Genomic DNA, 21,057 nt, shown 5'->3' with positions numbered 1-21,057 from the left:
TTTGTTTTTTAACTCTTGCTAATAATGAGTGGAACAGCCTTCCACGTGGTACTGCCTGTATTACAAACACTGAACAGTTTATACAAATGCTAGATAATGTCAGTTCAAATAAGTAAATATAAACATGTATAAACTGCCTGCATTGGTGAATTTCAGGCTTTTGTAGTGTATATTATGGAGCACTGGCATGTCATTTGCATGTTTGCATTCTAATTATCGATCAGATTTCTTGTTTGTATTTTCTAAGCTCTTACATTGCATGTAAATAATATGCTTGTTATATTTACTGTCTTGTACTTATACAGGGTAGTCATTTTTAAGTTTTATGGAATTTCAAAAAATAGCCTGTTATGGATAACAATTCTAGTGCTTGAGCTGGATTAATCAGAGAGGCAGACATTACTTGCACATGAAATTGAAATGGATATTCAACTGATTAACAAAAACTGTCTCATTATCTTTTGATTAAGTACTTTACGGCACACATTGCAATTTACGAATTATAACCAGTAAGTTTGCAAGGCGTATCCACTTGGAATTAATTTCCAGAATGACGCCAGTTTGGAGATATACGCCATCAAACTTGCCGTAAAAATGCATTGTTGTTCCACTTACTTGTTTAACAAAACACTTTTTTATGCATTGAAGCGGAAAAGTAACTGGAACGTCATGTATTTCATTCCACACTTTGGGAAGTATCTCGAAACTGGTGTAATCCTGGAAATTAATTTCAGGTGGGTACGTCTTGCAAGCTCACTGGCTACAATTCATCAATTGCAGTATGTGTGGAAAGTAATTAAGAAATTAATTATTGTGTTATTGTTAATTACTTCAATATATGTTTTGATTGCTTATGCTAGTAATGTCCACCTCTTGAAATAATCCAGCTCAAGGAACAGAATTATGCTATCTGCCGCAGGAGATTTTTTTTTAATTCCATAAAACTTAAAAATAATCATCCTGTATATATGCTTTAATTGTACTTGAGTTCTTTTGCTTTCAGTGTCCCATACCCGCCCTATGTAATGCCTACGTAGGGCTTTAGGGTAAATAAATGAAATGAAAAGTCACCTGTGTGTCCCTCTTGCCTTTTTAACTTAGATGTGCACAATAACTTTCGGGTTGAGCATGTTCAGCCATATTACTTTCTTGTTAGACATTACTGTATCTATTATTACTAGCATATTTTTTATACCAAGGAGTCCAGCGTTTTTCTAGTGGATTGTTCTGATTTTTGAAAGAATTTTGAAGCCTGACTCTCGTTGCAGCTTCAAGCTACCATCCGTGAACATAGGGACAATGGATATGCGGGTGGAATTTTCATGCACTACAACATCATCAAGGTCTGCTATGCTTTACTTTATTCTTTCGTTTAAGTGCATTTTCCTGTTAATGCGGTATTGTGAAACATCACTTCTAGGTATATGATGTTGTGGAATACTATCACTTTTAGGTGGTGGTGCAACTAGGAAACACAATATATAGAAGAAATGTCTTTTGTGCAGTTTCTACTTTCAAAGAGTACCTATATTGCCAGGAACATGACAACTAATCTTATAGTATGGGGTTCTTTAAACTTCATAAGGTAATAGGCTACCTGCTGCGGGGGTCCAGTGGCTATGGCATTGTGCTGCTGAGCTCGAGGCTGCACGTTCAATCATGGTGGCCGAATTTCAGTGGAGGCAAAAGTGCTCATTTACTTGAATTTAGGTGCTTGTTTAAAAATTAATCCAAAGTCTCCCACTGCAGTGTGCCTCATAATCAGTGGTAACAGGCTGAATATTTTACTGTCTTGATTGTAATATAGTTCCAAACATTTTAAAGGTCAGGTTACTCTATTGAAGTTCATTAGAAAATAAACTAAGCCGTGTTCAGTGTGCAAATAAGCAGGTTGCACAATATGCACCAATGTGTCGCATGTCACATACATGAAGTGATGTGCAGTTGCATTATGTGAGCTTGTTTCTTTATGCAATGTGGAGCACTTGTGATGTTCTCTCATTGTTATTGCTCGTAGGGCAGTGATGGCCACAGAATTTGTAATGCTTTGTTAGTGGTTTTTGGAGAACATTGGCACTTGTCAAAGAGAGGATTATAATCAAACGCATTTACAACAAAGTGCTTGAGGGCCTCCGATATCATTCATTATACAGGTCACTCCTTTGTAAAGGTTGCGCACCACAAAGCTCGCAGTAGAATTGGGTCCGAATTATTAATTTGTTACACAGGCCATTTCATTGTAGAGGTGTTCTTCATAAAGGCGCTCGACTGTACCTCTTGCAACAGAATACAACCTTCATCAGAAAAGTTCAATCAGTCAATCAATCAATGAAAGTGGGACTTTATAGTCGGACAGCATAAATATTTACTGAAATATTTGTACATATAATTAGCCTATATGGCTATATCAGAACAATCTGTTGCACATGCTTATGTAAGCCAGGATAATGAGCAAATGTGTAACATTTAGATTATTCATGTGTGTGCATAAATAACAGCCTAACTTAAGCAACATAACTGAAATATAGAAAATTTTTCCACCTCAATTGCCTACAGGACGTGAAGGTGTTCTAGCTCATCAGGAATGTGAGCTACAAAAAATGTTTTCTGGTCAGTGCCACAAATATTGGGCAAGAAACCAGACCTTGCTGGGCTTATGGTTGCAAATCTCTGGCATACGCTTGTAAAAACACTGTATATAAGACCTCTAATATCTCAATCAGCACAAGAAATCACTCACCAACAGACAGGAAACGAAACTTGCCGTCAAACAGCCGATGACAGTCTGAGCTGGTTTTGTGCGTCTTTGTAACCCAACGACGCTCCCAGCATCTAACATCATGCTCACTACTACTCGTAGCATCTGAGAATGCAGCTGAATTGCGAGACCATTGTCGTTCTCGCAAGGGGCGCAGCTACCACTGGAGGGCCATCTTTGCAGTCACTGTATGCACACCTCTTTGCACTCATTAAAAATTGCCTATGGGCCTACAAATTAAAAATTACCTACAAATAAATACTCGGAAAAAGAAGTCCAATCCTCAGATGGCACAGCAAGTCTTTAAAGGTGCTGGGAGCCTTGAAATGTGATGCAGTGCTTGTAGATAGGTCGACCGTGACCCATGCTTTGTTGCTGTGAAGAAGTAATTAAAAGAGTAAACAGTTTTACATGAAGTGATCCAAGGCTTCTTGAGTGCGTCAGAAATAGCGTCAGCAGCACTGCACCCAAGCAGCACTCTTTGGATGCTTGAGGCTGGCAGCCAGTCCCAGAAGAATGGCCACCTACCCCAAAAGGATTCTGTCACAATATTTGAGAAAGTAAAACTAAACCAACACTCACCAAGACAAGCCAGAACATAGGAGTCAGCCTCATGTGTGGCGTCGAAATGCATTTTTTGCTTCTGGTTGACACAGACCTTTGGTGTGTTATGTACCCTCTATTAAAGAAATGTCTCTTTTACATGTCACTTATAGCTCATAGTGCACAACACCTTTGTCGCTACACATTGATTGCACAGTCATACATATTCCTTGCTGTTGAGCATGCAGAACTAAGATGCATTGTGTGCACAAGCGGCAGACATCCCCAATACCTGAAGCTTTATTTTGTGATCACACCGAGTTCTCTGTTTTTTTGTCTCTACCAGATTCAAAAAGTGCGCAACCGGAAACTCCTGGAACGCTACTGCCATCGGAGGAAAGAAGTTGCTGAGGAAAACCACAACCAGTCCAATGAGCGCATGCTCTTTCATGGCTCACCCTTCATCAATGCAATTGTTCAGAAGGGGTTTGATGAACGCCATGCCTACATTGGGGGCATGTTTGGAGCTGGTCAGTTCCTTTTCGCCATCTTTCTCACTCTGTCATTTTATTGCAATGGCAATTATATGGATACTTGAGACACATTTGGCCCATTGCTGCTCTGCTGTCCCAGGAATGCAAGTGCATATGCCCAGTCTTGGAGGTTATGTTATCTACTTAGGGTAAGGGCAAGCTAAGCAAGCTGGTACATTGATGGTACTTAGTGCCACATGATCTGCTGCGTTTTGGAGGCAGTTTAAGTGGTAAAGAGAGCGGCTGCACTCTGCTACTGCTGGTACTCTTCATCATGCCAGCTTTGTGTCCGCGACTGCTGGCAGCCATTGAGTGAAATCTCATGTGGCTCTTTTGGCACATGACAGTGCACATGCTTACTGCAATTTATATTGTCCATAAAACTATGACCATTACTATATTCTTATACCATTTATCGCTATTAATACTTTGCACCTTGTGAAGAACTCAAGCTTTTTGTTTTACAAGGAAGTCGGCAACATTTTATTCGCCATACGTTATTACCTCATTTGCAACTTGATAAGCTTCTCAGTAATTTAATTTTCCATTTACCTAAGTGCAATTAATAGCACTTTTGTGCACTTTCCAGTACCACAATGTGGTTTGGTGTGTTGAATGTGCCAACAAATGGAGTGCCATGTTGGCCCCTGCATAGCAACAGCCTGATAATGAATGGGATGAAACTGACAAAAATCAATTGGTACAGTTAAACCCCGATATAACGAAATTCTCGATATAACACTGTATATTTAACTTATTATAACTTCTTGTCTATAGAAGACCATGTATTTCGAACCTCAACCCTAGCAAAAATTCTAATACAGAAACTAAAAGCCTATGAGGTTATTGACACTAATACAATCTATTATGTCTCTTAGTGTATTAGTCTAATAGATCTATTGGTGTATTGGTCTATTAGTCTGATAGGTCTGTTGGTGCATTAGCCTAATAGGTCTATCGGCGTATTAGTCTAATAGGCCTATTAGTGTCTTAGTCTAATAGGTCTATTGGTCTGAAAGGTAAGGTTGTAATGCACCAGATACAGAATGAAAAACAGGCATAATTGCTAGAAGCATTTATTAGCACATCATGTATTTTTACAGATTTCTCTTTCGAGATCTTTACCACATCAGCAATCTTGATTGCCAGAGCTCTTACTTCACCACTTCGACCAGAGAACGTCCTTTTGAGGAGGAGGTTAAAAAAAACCTGGGGAGAAACATACACGCACAGAAACATTTAAAAGCAGGGGTGCTAGTTCTACCACTAAATGTTTAAGCTGGCAATATTTGCTTCTAAATTGGAATAATATGTCCCCGCAATTTCCGAACTAATTTTAGGACAAAGTGTGATGTGCTTAGCTCGACATGTTTATCATAATGTAAAATGACGTCACCTGACATGACAGTAGAATTAAACAGCACATAAAATAAACATAAGATGTTCTGTGTGTTACATCGAAACGGTAGGACAGAACAACTCTAGACAAATCTTGCATAGCATTGTCGGAAACAGGCATGTCATTGCTGCTGTGCGCACAACAATCTGCCCAATGACGCTTTACTGAAGTACATCCACCGTTGGGATAAAAAGAAAGAAACAACTTTATACTATATATTATAGAAGCATAAATAAGTAGAATAATTACCTCCAAATGGTAGAATCGGTGCCGGGGAAAACACATTACATTGATACATGCTGATAGATCCACAAAGCCATGAAGCACAGGGCTAAAAACAGTTGCCTTCCGTTGTTTTGAAGTCGCACAACATCTATAAATGAAACTACCCAAAGATACTACTGCACAGATAAGATTGCGCAGGCACCTACACCTCACGTTCCTTAAAAACACATTGTTCATTCACTAAAAACCACGCACGCCTCGCCTTGACATAGCTACAGTACACTGCAGCATGGCAGCTGCCAATGCACACGTTCTGTGCGCAACTATGGCTGGCTACGGTTGCAGTTTTGCGATCTTCCCGCCTGCCGTGTTCCCTTCTCTGCGATACTGCTCTTTGGTGTCAATAAATATTATGGCCTTTTATATGCAGTATTAAGTTATCAATTTAGGTTACAAGTTTAACAATACTTCGTGCACATCTCTGCAGAAAATACGGGACTGACGAAACTTCAGTGGCAAACAAACGTGGTTGCTGCGATTGCACCATCGTTCATAAACTCACCGGGCACCGCGACTCTGCCTTGCAGATTACGGCTGGTTCTTCGTTGTGTTCATTTTTTTTTTTTTTTTCGTGGCGAAGTATTTGCTGGTGCTGTAAACATTAGCTGTTTCCTCACGACTCATCGCGACAAGGCTGAACAGAGGCCTAGTTATGAGACGTCGCCAGTGAAGCAAAAGTGGCAAGACCATGTAGGCGCACGTCGAATGGGGGCCAGTTTCATTAGCTTAGTGCGATGAAACTAATACAAACGTTTGAATGCAGTGTGCTGCACGTTTTGTACAGCAGAATTCTTAATGGTTCAGTGAATAATTAGACATCTCTCTGCAAACAGTCCCCAGTACAGTCTAATTTTTCATAAATTTTCACCCTCGCATTAAACAAGCAGCAAACAGTGGAAACAGAATTCAACAATGCATGCTGCATAACATACCAGCAACAATCTGTATAAAGCCAATAGGACATATTAGTCTAATAAAGAAACTAGCAGACATGCAACACTGTTTAAGAATAATACGTCTAGTACATATGGCCTATTGGTACATCAGTACAACTAACAGAAATTTCTATTCATCTAATACAAAACTTATACAACTAATACAAAACTGTATTAGACTAATACAAACTTCTATTAGAACTTTTGCTAGGGAATATACTCTTCTTTCATTAATTCGGCCCTGACAGGACTGACGAAATTGATTGAGTTATCCGGCGGGTCGACTTAAACAACTCCAAAACACTGCTGATTCATTCGGCAGAATTTGCCCAATTTCAACATGCCCTCTAATCAAACTCGTGCTCACTTTCTGTGCGTCCAATGTAGAAAACTAACATAGAAATAACATCAAAGCTCCTAAACAAAAGTAGAAATCAGACACACACCCACACCTTTTTTTTTTGTGTTTTTTTTTTTTTTTTTAAGCAAGAAAAATGGGCATAGGTAAAGCCATGCTTACGTTTGGGGATGTCGCCTACACATGCACAGACACTTCAGCATGGCTCGTACGCGTTTAAATGTGGAACAATCTTGATGAACAGCTCCTCTCTGTTATTGCATGCTCAGGCTGCCCCGCGTGAATGCGCTTTGCTGCACAGCTACGGCGTGGTACAATCAACTGTCAGTGAAGCAGATTTAGCGTATTTACTCGATTCTAATGCGCCCTCGATTGTAACATGCACCAGTTTGCCGTGACCTAAAAAAAGAAAAGTCATTTACAGTGCCGCGCACCTCATCCTTTCATACAGAAATACAACTTTCTCTCATTTGGAAAAGCGAAGACTTACTCCCAGTACGCTAAGGTTGCGATAAATAGAAAAAGTCGCAGTTTCGCACGAAAGACGAAGCATCGATTGCGATGGCAAATTAGTAGAAAGCTATGAGAAAAGTAATGATAATAGTCTTATCCGCCATATAAACTTTTAAACATTGGCTTACTAACTAAATTAACAAGCATGGCTTCACACGGGTACAAGCAAACATGAACACGTCTCACTCAATGACCGCAGAAACTCTTTATCAAAACGCTGGAGGAAGTGTGATAGCAGGAGCAAGCGAATTGACCTTTGTGCAGCCTCTCGCTTCCATGCGAACTAAGCAACGAGAGCACGGTACAGTGTGCCTAGATGCGTAGACTTTCTCCATGGCAGATCGCTTTCAAGATGGGGGCCACACGGCCGCTCCATACGCAGCAGCTACCGGAGTAGAAAGCCTCTCCTGTTTGAGCCAGTCCCGCACGCAAGTTTCGAAAACTCCGAACGCCCGTGATGCGGCCCGATTTCCATCCAACTCCGCACATCTGATCACTTTCTTTTTAATTGCGGCATCGCGTGTCTTCGCAGTCGGCACCTCCATGCTGATAGAGCTAATGCAGAAAACGAGAAGACAGACAATGTACTACTACAGCACATGGAGGAAGCTACGGCAGCTAGGCTCGAAGTCTGTACGAGGCGGCTATTTTGAAATGCCGATAGCGATATGGTAACACAGATTTAGGGTCGTACTCGATTCTAATGCGCACGCAATTTTTGGACCCGTTTTATCGGGGAAAAAGTGCATGTTAGATTCGAGTAGATACGGTGTGTTATGTGAGAAAGTGATTTTTCTTTCCTTTTTGTGCTGATGTAACAGCTCTATAAATATAACAATTACTTTTATAGATATTCATGCATTCTGAAACATTGTCAATAACAAAGTGGCATCTGCCAAGGCATCTATGAATCTCACATCTCTTGTATATGCAAACTGCCTTTCCTCGTGAGGCATGTCAAGCACAAGGCACGTAGATGCGAGCTTGAATGCGTTCGATGCGTACGTGGGGTCTGGCATTAATGGGTGTTGCACAGTGATGGCCAGTTTCCTAAAGTCAGCTTTGTTCGAATATTGATTTGTTTTGCGGTAAAGCATACAAACCCTGTGAAGGCGTTTCTGGTTTTGTGTCCGATTGCAGGTAGTTTTCGATGCAATTTTCCTGAACAATAAAAAAAAAGTGCATGTCATAACGACAGAAAGCCGAGCTAGTTGGTAAGGATTCATTATGCTGTGGCCAGTTCTACGTAGGGCAAACGGGACAGTGTATCAATCAAAGGCTAATGGAACATAAAAGGTTGTTAACCGGCGGATCGCCTTCTAATCTTTCCCTACATTGCCAAGATTGTAACTGCACGCCAGAGTTAGATGAATGCGCGATGTTGTACAGGCATAAGAATGAAGATACGCGTCTTATGGTAGAGGCATGGCATACCTATAATGGTGGAAGTGCGTGCGTGAGTCAGCCTTCGATTACTTTACATAAGGAAGAGATTAAGTGCCTTAACAGTTATCTCTCACGTAGACCGGCACATGTACTCGACTGACACGTGGTGATACCATTCCTGAGCTTGCACAGATGAGTTTTGTGTCTTCTCTCTTTTTTTGCCTCAATGCTCCCTTCAGTTCATAGTCGGCTTTCGTGTTGTCCACTTCTCTACTCTTGTGTCCTGTCTGCACGCCTCACCTCTTTTTTGCATAATGCATGTCAGATTCGGGTAAATACCGTAATCAGAGAATTTGAGCTATAGTTATTGCTCAAAAATCTTCCTAGAGCAGGCCAAAAATAAGGGTTTGGGAAAGGAGATGACGTGTGTTCAACACATTCACTGTTCTCTAAGCTTCACCGAGACATGCTGCCACTAAAGGAGTCGCTATTGGGGTCACCATAGTGGTGAGGTGCATGCGTGCCAACTGGTCAAGCTTGAATTAATGGCCGATGGCCAATTTTGGGATCAAAATAACAAACGTATGGGTCCATAGAAATGCATGGGTGCCAGCCGGGACCTTCATTCGTGATCGGATCAACTGAAAAATCAAAATAACGGGATTCAAATAACCGACGTCTACTGTACAACAAAATGCGTTTTTACATGATTTTTACGAAAAAAAGATAAATCTGAAAATAAAAAATTTTTGATCAAATTGACCATTTTACTTGTTGCATCCCCTCTTAAAGGGGCCCTCACCAGGCCCCATAGCAAATTTTGGTTATACACTTAATGTTGTTATGTGTCCTCTAGGAGCGTTCTGCCGAAAAAATGTTTCAAATCGGCTCTCAGACAGCTGAGATAGAAATATTTCCGTGCCACGAACCCATGATTTCAGGAGGCGAGCTCCACTGAATAGCAAGACACTCTCTCCACTCACTCTGTCTAGCCTCTTCATGCGAAATTCCTTCCCTAGGTTCTCCCATACCGGACCTCAAGGATCGCGTGATGCATACGTCACGGGCCTCATATTTTTTTTTTTTTCCCTCTTTTCTCTTTTTTTGTTTGTTTGTTTGCTGCGGCAATGGGCACAAGCTGTTGTGAATGTCAGCGCACGATCTTGCACGTTGTGCACAAGGACACATGGCTAGCGGTATAATTCAATGCTACACGAATACTGAGGCAGTGTCTAGCCTCCTCATGCGAAATTCCTTCCCTACGTTCTCCCATACCGGACCTCGAGGATCGCGTGATGTATACGTCACGGGCCTCATATTTTTTTTTTCCCCTCTTTTCTCTTTTTTTGTTTGTTTGTTTGTTTGCTGCGGCAATGTGCACAAGCTGTTGTGATTGTCAGCACAAGATCTTGCACGTTGTGCACAAGGACACATGGCTAGCGGTATAATTCAATGCTACACAAATACTGAGGCAGAACAAGTGGACCGCAGGGCATGATCACGAGCTTGAACACGGTAGAAAATGGCATAGTTTCGGTACCTGCGCACATGACTGCATGACCATGCGAACAAGCAGACAAAGTAGAAGTACATCTCTCTTGCTTCGGTGCGAAGTTAAACAAAGAACATGCAGACATTTCGTTTGTGTGTTTTATTATTTCTCTAAACTTCAATTTGTCAGTTCAAGCAACAGATCACACAAATAACAGATGGTGCCTTGAATAATTCTCGGAAGTCATGTGTCACCACGAGCTATGTCACACTGTGGAACCGAGTACGTAGGCGCAGGGTTGCGAGTACGTCACCATCCGGCTTGGAGCGCAGCTGCCGCGAGGAGAATGGAAAGCGGCGTTCGGATTGAAATTTCAGACCTTTCCGCTGCTCACAGTGATGTAATTCTTTGCAAACACGATCGTTGGCGCACATTGTATTCTCTGCACTTATCAGCTCAATATGGCCAGACCTGGTGAGGGGCCCTTTAAGGATGCACATTTACCTTGCGTTTTTATTGCAATTTTAGTGATGCCACCACTGCGCCAATGGTGCCGAACTGAGTTGAGAGGCGAACCCTGCTGCATCATCCTACATTTCAGCAAAATGTTTATTTATTTATTAGCATATACTGCAATGCCAATATGACATTACAGCAGAAGGGGAAAAACACATTTATGAATCTGTGCCCATCCTGTGCCGAAAGGGTTGCTCAGGCTTTCGAAAATGGAACTATATTCCTCAAGCACTGTTTCTCCGCACCATCGAAGGCGGCATGGCGTTTATGGACTAGCAGCTGCGGTAACATTGTGGTCGACTGAGGTGCGCCTCTCCATTGGAGCCAGGATTATACTGCGAAGAATTGCGTTGGCACCGAGACCGACCTCGTGCTCCTCTCTCGTATGAGCAGTAAAATGGTGATCGATGTTTTGGACACTGTATGGTGTCTCGCTTAATTTTTCGAATATGATGCGCACGATGTCGCAGACATGGCAGCCGGGAACAATTTTTTCGCTATTCAATTCGTTGTCTATCCCCAGCTTCTGTCGGTGAGGTGATTTCACGGCTTTAAGAATGGCGTATGGCCGCTACAAAGATTTTGTTGACTCTGCACCAAACAACAACTTTTGCCACTAGATACTGATGAAGCACGGCTGGTTAGGCCTATAGCTGCATCATACAGCCGTGACAAAAATTCACACTGCCAGCTGATGTAGTGGCAGGCAGCAGGTAGTCACAGAAAGGTCACTTTGGATTATATGTTTTGCGGGTTAGTACATTTTTTCTTGTGTTTTCTTTTTTTTTTAAACATATGAAAGAAGTTCTATTGTATATATTATGCTACACCACTGATGTTCAAGCACTAGGCACCAACGACCTGCACAAGACCATCAGTGTGGTCGTTTGCAAGGAACTGCAGAAGCTCCTTCCAAGGTCTGAGACTCAGGTGGCCTCAATCGCTGACATAGGGAAAGAAAAAGTTAGCGACCACTCGGAGTTCCTGAGGTGTAACCGGAATCGCCGTAGCCCTAGCCGGAAGCGATGACTCAGCGCCTGCACTAGGGCCCCGTAATGCTGCAAGTCTGTCATCTGCCGCTGCCACTAGCACTCATGCCTGTCGCCCATCGCACCTTCGCCAGGAAGACAGACATATGGAGTGCTCCAGACCACCACCTGCTCTGCTATCACTGTAGAGAAGCCGGCCACATCAGCCGCCAATGCCCTTAGCTTGAGACGGGACTGCGAGGTTTCGCCATCAGCGTGCCGCGCCCAGAGCAAGGTGAACGGCCGCAACGCAGTGGAGACCCAAATGACCTTCCCGTTCACCATCACCTGGACGCTACCTGTCGCCGCAGGGCGGACCATACACTGACCCAGTGTTATCAGGACACCTGGTAACACCAACTGTAATCTGCACGACAAGGGTTACAGTGCATAGCTAGACTTACTCTGCGACATTTATCTTGGCACAATGCTCAGAGAATGTAATCCTGGGCATGGACTTCCTAAGCCAACACGGCGCAGTCATCGACCTAAGTCGATCACACTGTCCATGAACCAAGCGATACCACCTAATAAGTGTCTGAGTTGCTGTGCCTTGAGCGTGCTCAAAGATCCCGTCACTATCCCACCTCACGCCAGCATGATGATTTCCATCGTAATAGAAGACATGGAAGGCATTATTGAAAGTTACCAACAACGGCCGCGCGATCGTGAAATCGGCGTCGCAAGGGGAATCATAGAGTTGCACGGAGGAAAAGTGCAGGTAATGGTGACAAGCTTCAGTCATGAATTTAAATGCCTGAACAAAATCGTGAAGAAGGATATATACCCCCTCCCACGGATAGATGATGCGTTGGACCGGCTCTGTAATGCAAAGTATTTTTGATCAGTAGACCTAGACAGGCTACTGGCAAATTGAAGTTGACGAGAGGGATAGAGAGAAGACTGCTTTTATCATGCCAGATCGCCTCTATGAATTCAAGGTCATGCCATTTGGTTTTTGTTCCGCACCTGCAACTTTCCAGCATGTAATGGCCACAGTATTGACTGGCTTGAAATGGCAGACCCGTTTTCTTTTCTACCTTGACGTCATCATCATCTTTGCCTCCAACTTCGACGATCACCTAAACTCTTTCCGTTCCGCGCCCGTTGGACATAGCCTGCTAACGATAGATTGAAACGCCACTTTCAAAACCTTCCGCAGCACTCATGGACACACTGTGCTATCGTACGTGAAGGAGGATAACTATATTTTTGCTTTCTAAGCAGTTCGCCTTTTTCCGACCAGGCGGTGATTTTTGAACATGCTTTGATGTTTCGCGATAGGCAAAATAGAAAGCAAAAATGGCTCCCCCCATCGATTGTTTGAAACGCCGCTTTAGAGACTTTATGTGCCCCTCACGAACACACTGGGTCATTGGACATGAAGAAGGGGAACTACATTTTTGTTTTCTAAGCAGTTAGATTTTTTCACGGCAGGCGGTAATTTTTTAATGCGCTCCGAAGTTATGCGATTGTCAGAGTAGAAAGCAAAGATGGCCGCCTCCGGAAGCGGCGTGCGCGCTTCGTAAGATCGCAGATGTCGCGATTCCTGTGGGTCTGCGGCTGATTTTATCGGTGAATCGAGCAGCAGCGAGTCTCGGGATGCTGCCTATTCGTCGGACTTTGACTCTGAGAGCGATGACGACGACGCAAACCAAATCATAACATCTGCGGCCGCAGCCGGGCATGCCCTACTGTAGTGCTTGCAGTAAAATTTTGTAGTGGAATACTTGTTCAGTGAAAAATTTTGATTTTTTTTCGGAGACAGTTATAAGACGGTAACACATTTTGTATATCTCGTAATTTTGGTTCCATATTTTTCATAGTAGATGCAAGCGTGTCTTTATGTTCAGTTTTGTCCCACAATCTTGATTCTGGCAATTTGTCTTTTTTATGACATCTCATTGATAAAACATTTATGCGTGAAAAATGCATTCATTCTGCTTTTTGTTTACGTATTACATAAAATATTTAGTGCAGTATTTCCTTTAGAAAAAAAATTGTGGCGTAGCCTACAGAAAACACCTACAGTCACCGACCGGTTATTCGGACCTCACGGGGACTGCGGAAATGCCCGAATAAACAGGTGTCCGAAAAAGCATATTGAGAAAAAAAAGAAAGAAATCCTTTACTTCGACGCACTTATTCGGGCTCAGCAGTAGGCTTGAAGAAATCGTGAATGCGCCGTTGCACGCTGTTTATGCGCAATCAGATAAGCCTGAATCTCGGAGAAGGTCATACGGTCACTATAGACAGCTGAAAGCACAGTCACTGCTTGTACTAGCTCCGTATGCGATGGCAGTGTAGCACATGGTGCGTCATCTTCAGACTCAGAGTCATTGTCCGGCGGTGCAGCAGAAACCTGACAAATGATCTCGCCGTCATCGAGTTCTGCACATGTCGCACCTGTGAAACTAAAATGAGACGGTGTCCGGAATCGCAGTGCAACCGCTGCGCAGGTCCCTGCAGAACATTTTCGGCGTCAGTAGAGAGCGCATCGGAAGGCTACAAATCCTAGGCCTCCCGGCACCCGCTTGCCGGCATGCCCCAGCGCCGTCTGTGTGGGCACTGTCGGCGCCATTAGACACTTGACACGATGTTTCCGTATGCCGCGTTGGATCACCGCAACCTCGACACAGCACACAAAGCAAACAACACCACGCCGTCACGCCAACACCAGTCGCACAAACGAAAAACGTAGCCTACTCGCAGCGTCGTGCACGAAGAAACAAACAAATCAGCTGCTCGATTGTCTTGAGACGGCTTACTAAGCTGAGACCGGAACTGCTGTAGCTACGAACCAGGCAGAAACGATGATGATGAGCGAGGATTTCCAGTAGCGCCACTTCGTGGGGCAGCAGGGAGGCTCCGTTCAAAACAAAAATGGCGCTCAGCTAGTCGAACCATGCACCGGTCAGAGTCTGTGCATGGTGCTCTCAATCGAATTGGCTCAATGAGTGTCCGAAAAATCAGACGAGAGGTTGCAAGGTGTCAGAACTTTCGGCAGTTGTTATACATTATGGTCTATGAGGAGAATGGCGGTGCCGCGAAGCAGACCGAATAATCGAGCATGTCCGAATTTTTGCAGTCCAGAAAATCAGTCGGCGACTGTATTTTCCCCATGGTAGGGAAAGAATTAAAGGGGCCCTCAACCAAGCCTTGGGCTTGGTGAAATAACATACTGCGTGGGCAGCATACTGTCACGTAGTAGTGACAGGAATAATAGAGCAACAAAACTGTGAATGACGAAACTAACTTTTATTGGGCGAACTTGTGCCCACAAAGGCAAGTTACACTCAAAGTAGAACGATAGCGGTGAACACAATCGGCGATCGGCGAAATTCTGATCAGCAGTTCAAGTGCGTCAGCTTTTATACATGAGTCATCAAAGGTTCCAGGGTAATTGCTGGTGCCTGCGGGTCTTCCAGAAAGTACTACACAATTTCTATCGCTCAAATAAACAGATTACAATGGATAGAACCATCAATAACATTCGAGAAACTTGCGATATGTGCAGGCATGCCTGCACAGAGTGAATAAATTCAGCATTTCTTATCCGGTGAAAACCGATCACCCGAAAAAGATAAACAAGTACACGTGTAAATGTCCCCCTCTCAAAAAGCATCATCCCGATGCTACAAGCATAACAGGAGAGCAAAAAACAAAAGCACATTTATTAAAGAAAAAGGGACAGAACAACAAATAAACAAAGTCCAAGGTCACAAAGTCCAAAAAAGGAATTCCAAAGCTCTACTATGCAAAGTCCCAAAGTTCGTTAGTGCTGGTAGAACGGCTTAAGTCGCACAACATGGACTATTTTAGGTCATGAGCGGCGACGCTGTGATAGCGAAATGCTGTCTGGTACGACCTCATAGTCGAGTGCACCAATGCGTTGGATGATCTTGTAGGGTCCTAAATAGCGGCGTAAAAGCTTCTCACTAAGTCCTCGTCGGCGTATCGGGGTCCAAACCCAAACACTCACTGGGTCGCTGGGCCGGTACTCCACGTATCGTCGCAGGAGATTGTCGTGCCAGCTGTCGGTCCTCTCTAATTCTTGATGCGCAGGCGGGTGAGCTGTCGGGCTTCTCCAGCGTGCTGTAGATAGGCGGCGACATTGAGATTCTCTTCGTAGGTGACATGCGGCAGCATGGCGTCGACAGTCATTGTTAGGTTCCTTCAGTAAACCAACTTGAACGGCGCCATTAGAGTTATTTCTTGCATTGCCGTGTTATAAGTGAAGGTTACTTATGGCAGGACCGCATCCCACATCTTGTACTTGACGTCGACGTACATTGCTAGCATGTCGGCGAGGGTCTTGTTCAGGCGGAGCTCCGCAAGACCATTCGTCTAGGGGTGGTAGGCAGTTGTCCTCCTGTGGCTTGTCTGGCTGTATTTGAGCTCTGCTGTAAAGGCCGTTCCTCTGTCAGTGATCAGAACTTTCGGGGCACCATGCCACAGCAGGATGTTGTCGACAAAGAATTTCGCCACTTCGGCTGCGCTACCTTTCGGCAGTTTAACCTTCGTTTCAGCGAAGCGTGCGAGGTAGTCCGTCGCCACAACAATCCATTTATTTCCAGATGTTGACACCGGAAAGGGTCCCAACAAATCTATCCCAATCGCCTGTAATAATCCCGCTGGCCTTGTCAGTGGTGTCTTGCGTCACTGACAGTCTCGCCATGTCTTGACGTAACGGGTGACATCGACCGCCAGGTGTGTCCAGTAATGCCTTTCCTGTATCCTCGGTGGTGTCCAGGAGAATCTGAGGTGCCCAGTGGTCGAATCGTCATGTAGGGTGTGCAGTACTTCTGGACGCAGTGCTGAGGGAACAACGAGAAGGTAGTTGGTACGGACTGTTGAGAAGTTCCTCTTTACGCGTAGGTTATTTTGAAGTGAAAAGGATGACAATCCTTGCTTAAATGCCATAGGGACAGTGTTGGTGTCCCCTTCCAAATACTCGATGAGGCTTTTTAGCTCCGGGTCTGCTCGTTGCTGTTCAGCGAGCTCTTCCGCGCTTATTATTCAAAGGAAGGTGTCAGCATCCTCGTCGTCTTGTGGCGGCGGGTCAGTGGGGGTGCATGACAGGCAGTAGGCATCAGAATGCTTCCGTCCTGACTTGTAGATGACGGTGATGTCAAATTCCTGGAGTCTCAGACACCATCGTGCGAGACGTCCTGCAGGGTCCTTTAAATTCGCTAGCCAACACAATGCGTGATGGTCGCTGACGACTTTGAATGGCCTGCCATATGGGCAAGGGCAGAATATTGCTGTAGCCCAAATGATGGCAAGGCATTCCTTTTTGGTCGTAGAATAATTGCTTTCCACTATTGACACTGATCGGCTAGCGCAAGCTATCACCCTTTAAAGTGCGTCTTTCCTCTGGACTAGGACAGCACCGATGCCTAGCCTACTGGCGTCAGTGTGGACTTCTGTATTGGTGACCTCGTCGAAGTGTACAACTACCGGCGGCAACTGCATGCGTCGTTTGAGTTCTTGAAATGCATCAGCCTTTAACGTTTCCCACTTGAACTCAACATCACATTTAGTTAGATGTGTCAGCAGCTCAGCGATGCATGAAGTCCTTGACAAATCGCCTGTAGTAGGCACACATGCCAAGGAATCTAGGTACTGTTTTCTTGTTGATAGGTTGCCGGAACCTTGCGATGGCAGCTGTCTTCTTCGGGTTGAGGCAGACTGCAGATTTGCTGATGACGTGGCCCAGGAACTGAAGCTCATCGTAAGCGAAGCGGCACTTTTCCGCCTTCATAGTGAGCCCCGATGACTTGATGGCCTCTAGTACGGTTGCAAGCTGCCTAAGGTGATTGTCGAAATTTCCGGCGAAGACAATGTCATCCAAAGACAGGTCTGCCACTTCATTCCTGCTAGCACCGTGTCCATCACGCACTGGAACATTGCAGTCTTGAACTCATAGAGGCCATCTGGCGTGATAAAGGCGGTCTTCTTGCGATTGCTCTCGTTGATTTCTTCTATTTGCCATTAGCCAGTCTTGAGATCTATCGAAGAGAAATATTTAGTCCGTCTAACGCCAAATGTCTGTCTTTCTCGAGGCGTTTCGCTGACCAACAGGTGAGCAGGGTGACGGTGGCAGCGATGGTGGCGTCTGGCGACAGAATCGCGGCGTCATGGGGCCCTGGCACGGGTGCGGAGTTGGAACCTGGCGGGGAGTGACGGCTTCATGTGTCATCGCTTCCAGCTGGGGCTGTGGCGATGGCGGTTGCACTTCAGTAACCCCAAGTGATCGCTGAACCTCTCCTTTGACGATGTCGGCAATTGAGGCCACTTGAGAGTGTGTGTGACCTTGAAAAGACCTTCTGCAGTTCCTCGTGAATGACCGCTCTGATGGTCTTGCATGTCATCGCTGCCGAGTGCTTGAACATCGGTGTAGTTTCATAGGTCATATTGCTTTGTCTGCATATTGAGCGTCTCCTCAATGGTTGTGGCTTCGGAAACAAATTCAGCAACAGTCTTGGGCGGATTGCATATCAATCCATTGAAGAGCTCTTGCTTGACAGCCCTCACCCAGAAGCGAATTTTTTTATCTTCTGGCATATTGGGGTTGGCGTGTCTGAATAGGCGAGTCATCTCCGTAAAAATCACGATGTTCCCATTGGGTAATTGCACTCAAGCTTCTAGCATAACTTCGGCCCTTTCCTTGCACATGATGCTCATAAAGGTCCACAGGAAGCTGTTAGGGAACAGGTCCCATGTTGTTAGGGTCGATTCCTGGTTCTCAAACCATGTTCTGGCGGCATCTTCTAAGGTGAAGTGTACATGCCACAGCTTGTCATCGGAGTTCCAATTATTGAAAGTCGCAATTCGTTCGTAGGTCTTCAGCCGGGATTTTGGGTCTTCAGCCGATGATCTATGGAAGGTTGGTGGCTCCCGAGGTTTTCGCAGCAGAATGGGGGACGCTGGGCAGCCATTGGGGATGTTGACCTGGCCTTGATTCCTGTGGTCTTCTCTGGAAGAGGCCCATACTCCGGTAGAAGTCCTTGCAGCTTACAGCTAGCTCGCTGGCCCTTGGTGACGTTGGTATTGTCCTCAGGTGTCGGACTTGGATCGTGGCTTTGCGGGCGCGTTCGATACATGAACGCGCTAGCACCTCCACCAGATGTCACGTAGTAGTGACGATGAAGAAAACAGTCGTAAAACTGTGAATGACGAAACTTTTTGCTGGATGAACCTGTGCCCGCAAAAGCAAGTTACACTCAAAGCACAACGATAGCGGCGAACACATTCGGCGATCGGCGAAATCTGATCTGCAGGTCAAGCACGTCAGCTTTTATAAATGAGTCATCGAAGGTTCCAGAATAATCGCTAGTGCCTGCTTGTCTTCCAGAAAGTGCTACACAATTCACATTGCTCATACAATCGGATTACATAAGCTACTATGACACCGGATAGAACCATCGATAACATTCGAGAAACTTCCAATACATGCAGGCGCCTCCTGTGCTGGGCGATAATGTTTAACATTTGTTATCCGGTGAAAAGCATTCACCCGAAAAATATAAACAAGTACACATGTCAATACGCTGCTGTGAACATCTCAGCCAAGTTTTGCTGTCCTACACAGTGTGCGGAGCTCGCAAGCAGAGCGTGAAGTCACTTTTCTTTCAAGCGCTCTCTTTTCAAACAGAAGCCTGCTCCTCACTCCCTTCGGGACGCTTGATTTCGTAATAAAGCAGATTCCCATACGCGGCTACTATTGGTAGCTGCGGTCCGCCACGTAGTGTAGACACTGTGGCCGCCAAGGGGTGCTTCCACGAGTCCACTGGCCAAGCGCACTGCAGCTCGCTAAGAACAATGGCGTTTGGCTTATGTTTAGTGTGTCGTAGGCACCAAAATTGGAAGTTGTGGTGTCTACATTAACATCCAAAATGAAATTTGAACTGCGTGCCACGGTGACTGTGATGACCCACTTATGGGGGCAAAGGTTCGTGTACTCAATGGTTTGGTTGGTTCTCTTAGGCGGAGCCTCCGAGAACCCAATTGAGGACAAAGCCGTTGGTTTGAACATACACACAAATACTTTTAATCAAACTAAAAAGAGGCATAAAGCAAATAGAAGAAAATAGAAAGCATACCTAAAATAAACACTCAAGCAGACATTGCGGCGAAGAACACACATAGGGCTTGCATGTGGTTAACGAGTGCGCGAGTCCGGGCTTGCCACGAGGGCGGGGACGCGTCACAGTCTCGACGCGGCGACGCGGCGACAAGCTGGCGAAAGGAGTGGTGCCGGTCTCACCATAGGTCGCGGTGTAAGCTGACCGACCGGGCGACCGGAGTGCGCCCCCTCTGGCTAGGCGAGGTAAAGTGGGTGGCTTGGTGGCACGAGCAGACGGCGGCGCGTTCTGGCCGGGCAGCTGGGTGTAGAGCTCGGGCCCGTAGCCCGACTGCTCTTGTCCTGCCCACGGGCACGGAAGCTCGAACGCCGGCCTCGGGCAGCAGGCAGCACGGCAGACGGGGTGGCGTTCTGGCCGGGCAGCTGGCGTAGAACTCGGGCCCGTAGCCCGACTGTTCTCGTCCTGCCCACTGGCGCAGAAGCTCACCGGCGTTGAGGAGCTGATGGCACGCTCGGGTAGACGGGCGACGCACAGGAACAGGTTGGCAGGAGGCCCCGGTCGGGTGAAGTCCTGGTGGGCTCGGGTCCGGAACCCGACGGCCCGTCTTCAACGCCCGCTCCGGTGGTTGACCTCCTCCTGCCGTCGCTTCCTGGGACTCTCCTGGCGTCTCCCCGGCGTCTCCCTGCGTGTCCTCTTGCGTGTCCCCTCCTTCTGCCAGCGCACCACGCTTTTTCTTTTGGTCTGGCCGATTTGGCATTTTCGGATTGGCTGCCCGACGCTCCGTGGCCTTTCTTGATTGGTGAGGCTTTTCTTCTTTTAGTTGTCTTTCATGCGCCGCGCGTTCTCGTGCCGGACGCTCTTCGTCGTCGTTGTTTTCCTTCTTCCACCTCGGCGCGCGTGCACTCAGTGTCGTCTGCTCTTGACCGTCGCGATCACCGCACCATGTCGCGCACCACACATCACAGTGACATTTAGAAGGCAGAGCATTGTGGGCACGCTTCACTCTGCCGTAGCCTTCACAGTGCAAGGCATTGAAGAAGGAATGGGATCACAGGGGTGGCCGTGTTTGATTGCCAATAACTCTGCTTCTGCTGAACACGTTTAGTACTTTTTGCGGCAAAGTATTTCTAAAATAGCCTATTTTCATTTCACTGTCTCCACTTCAATAAAAAGTAGTTCAGGGCCCCTTTAAGCACCTTGCAACAGTACTAGAGGTCATAAAAT

At 45.5% G+C, this 21,057-nt stretch overlaps 1 protein-coding gene across 2 annotated transcripts in view; it reads left to right on the top strand.

The window, feature by feature from the left end:
• The window catches only part of Tnks (tankyrase), a 357,580-nt gene that overhangs the window by 300,638 nt on the left and 35,885 nt on the right, over positions 1 to 21,057 (top strand). For both annotated transcript variants that reach the window (XM_050193320.2, XM_055061240.1), the window contains 2 exons: positions 1,269 to 1,343; positions 3,648 to 3,831. In XM_050193320.2, the coding sequence (XP_050049277.1) occupies positions 1,269 to 1,343; positions 3,648 to 3,831 (259 nt within the window). The remainder of the gene's footprint in view (positions 1 to 1,268; positions 1,344 to 3,647; positions 3,832 to 21,057) is intronic.

Source organism: Dermacentor andersoni, chromosome 1, assembly GCF_023375885.2.
Source record: "Dermacentor andersoni chromosome 1, qqDerAnde1_hic_scaffold, whole genome shotgun sequence".
NCBI classification, from domain to species: Eukaryota; Metazoa; Arthropoda; class Arachnida; order Ixodida; family Ixodidae; genus Dermacentor; species Dermacentor andersoni.
Note: the sequence above shows the minus strand (reverse complement) of the source record. Positions and strands in the feature narration are given on the sequence as shown.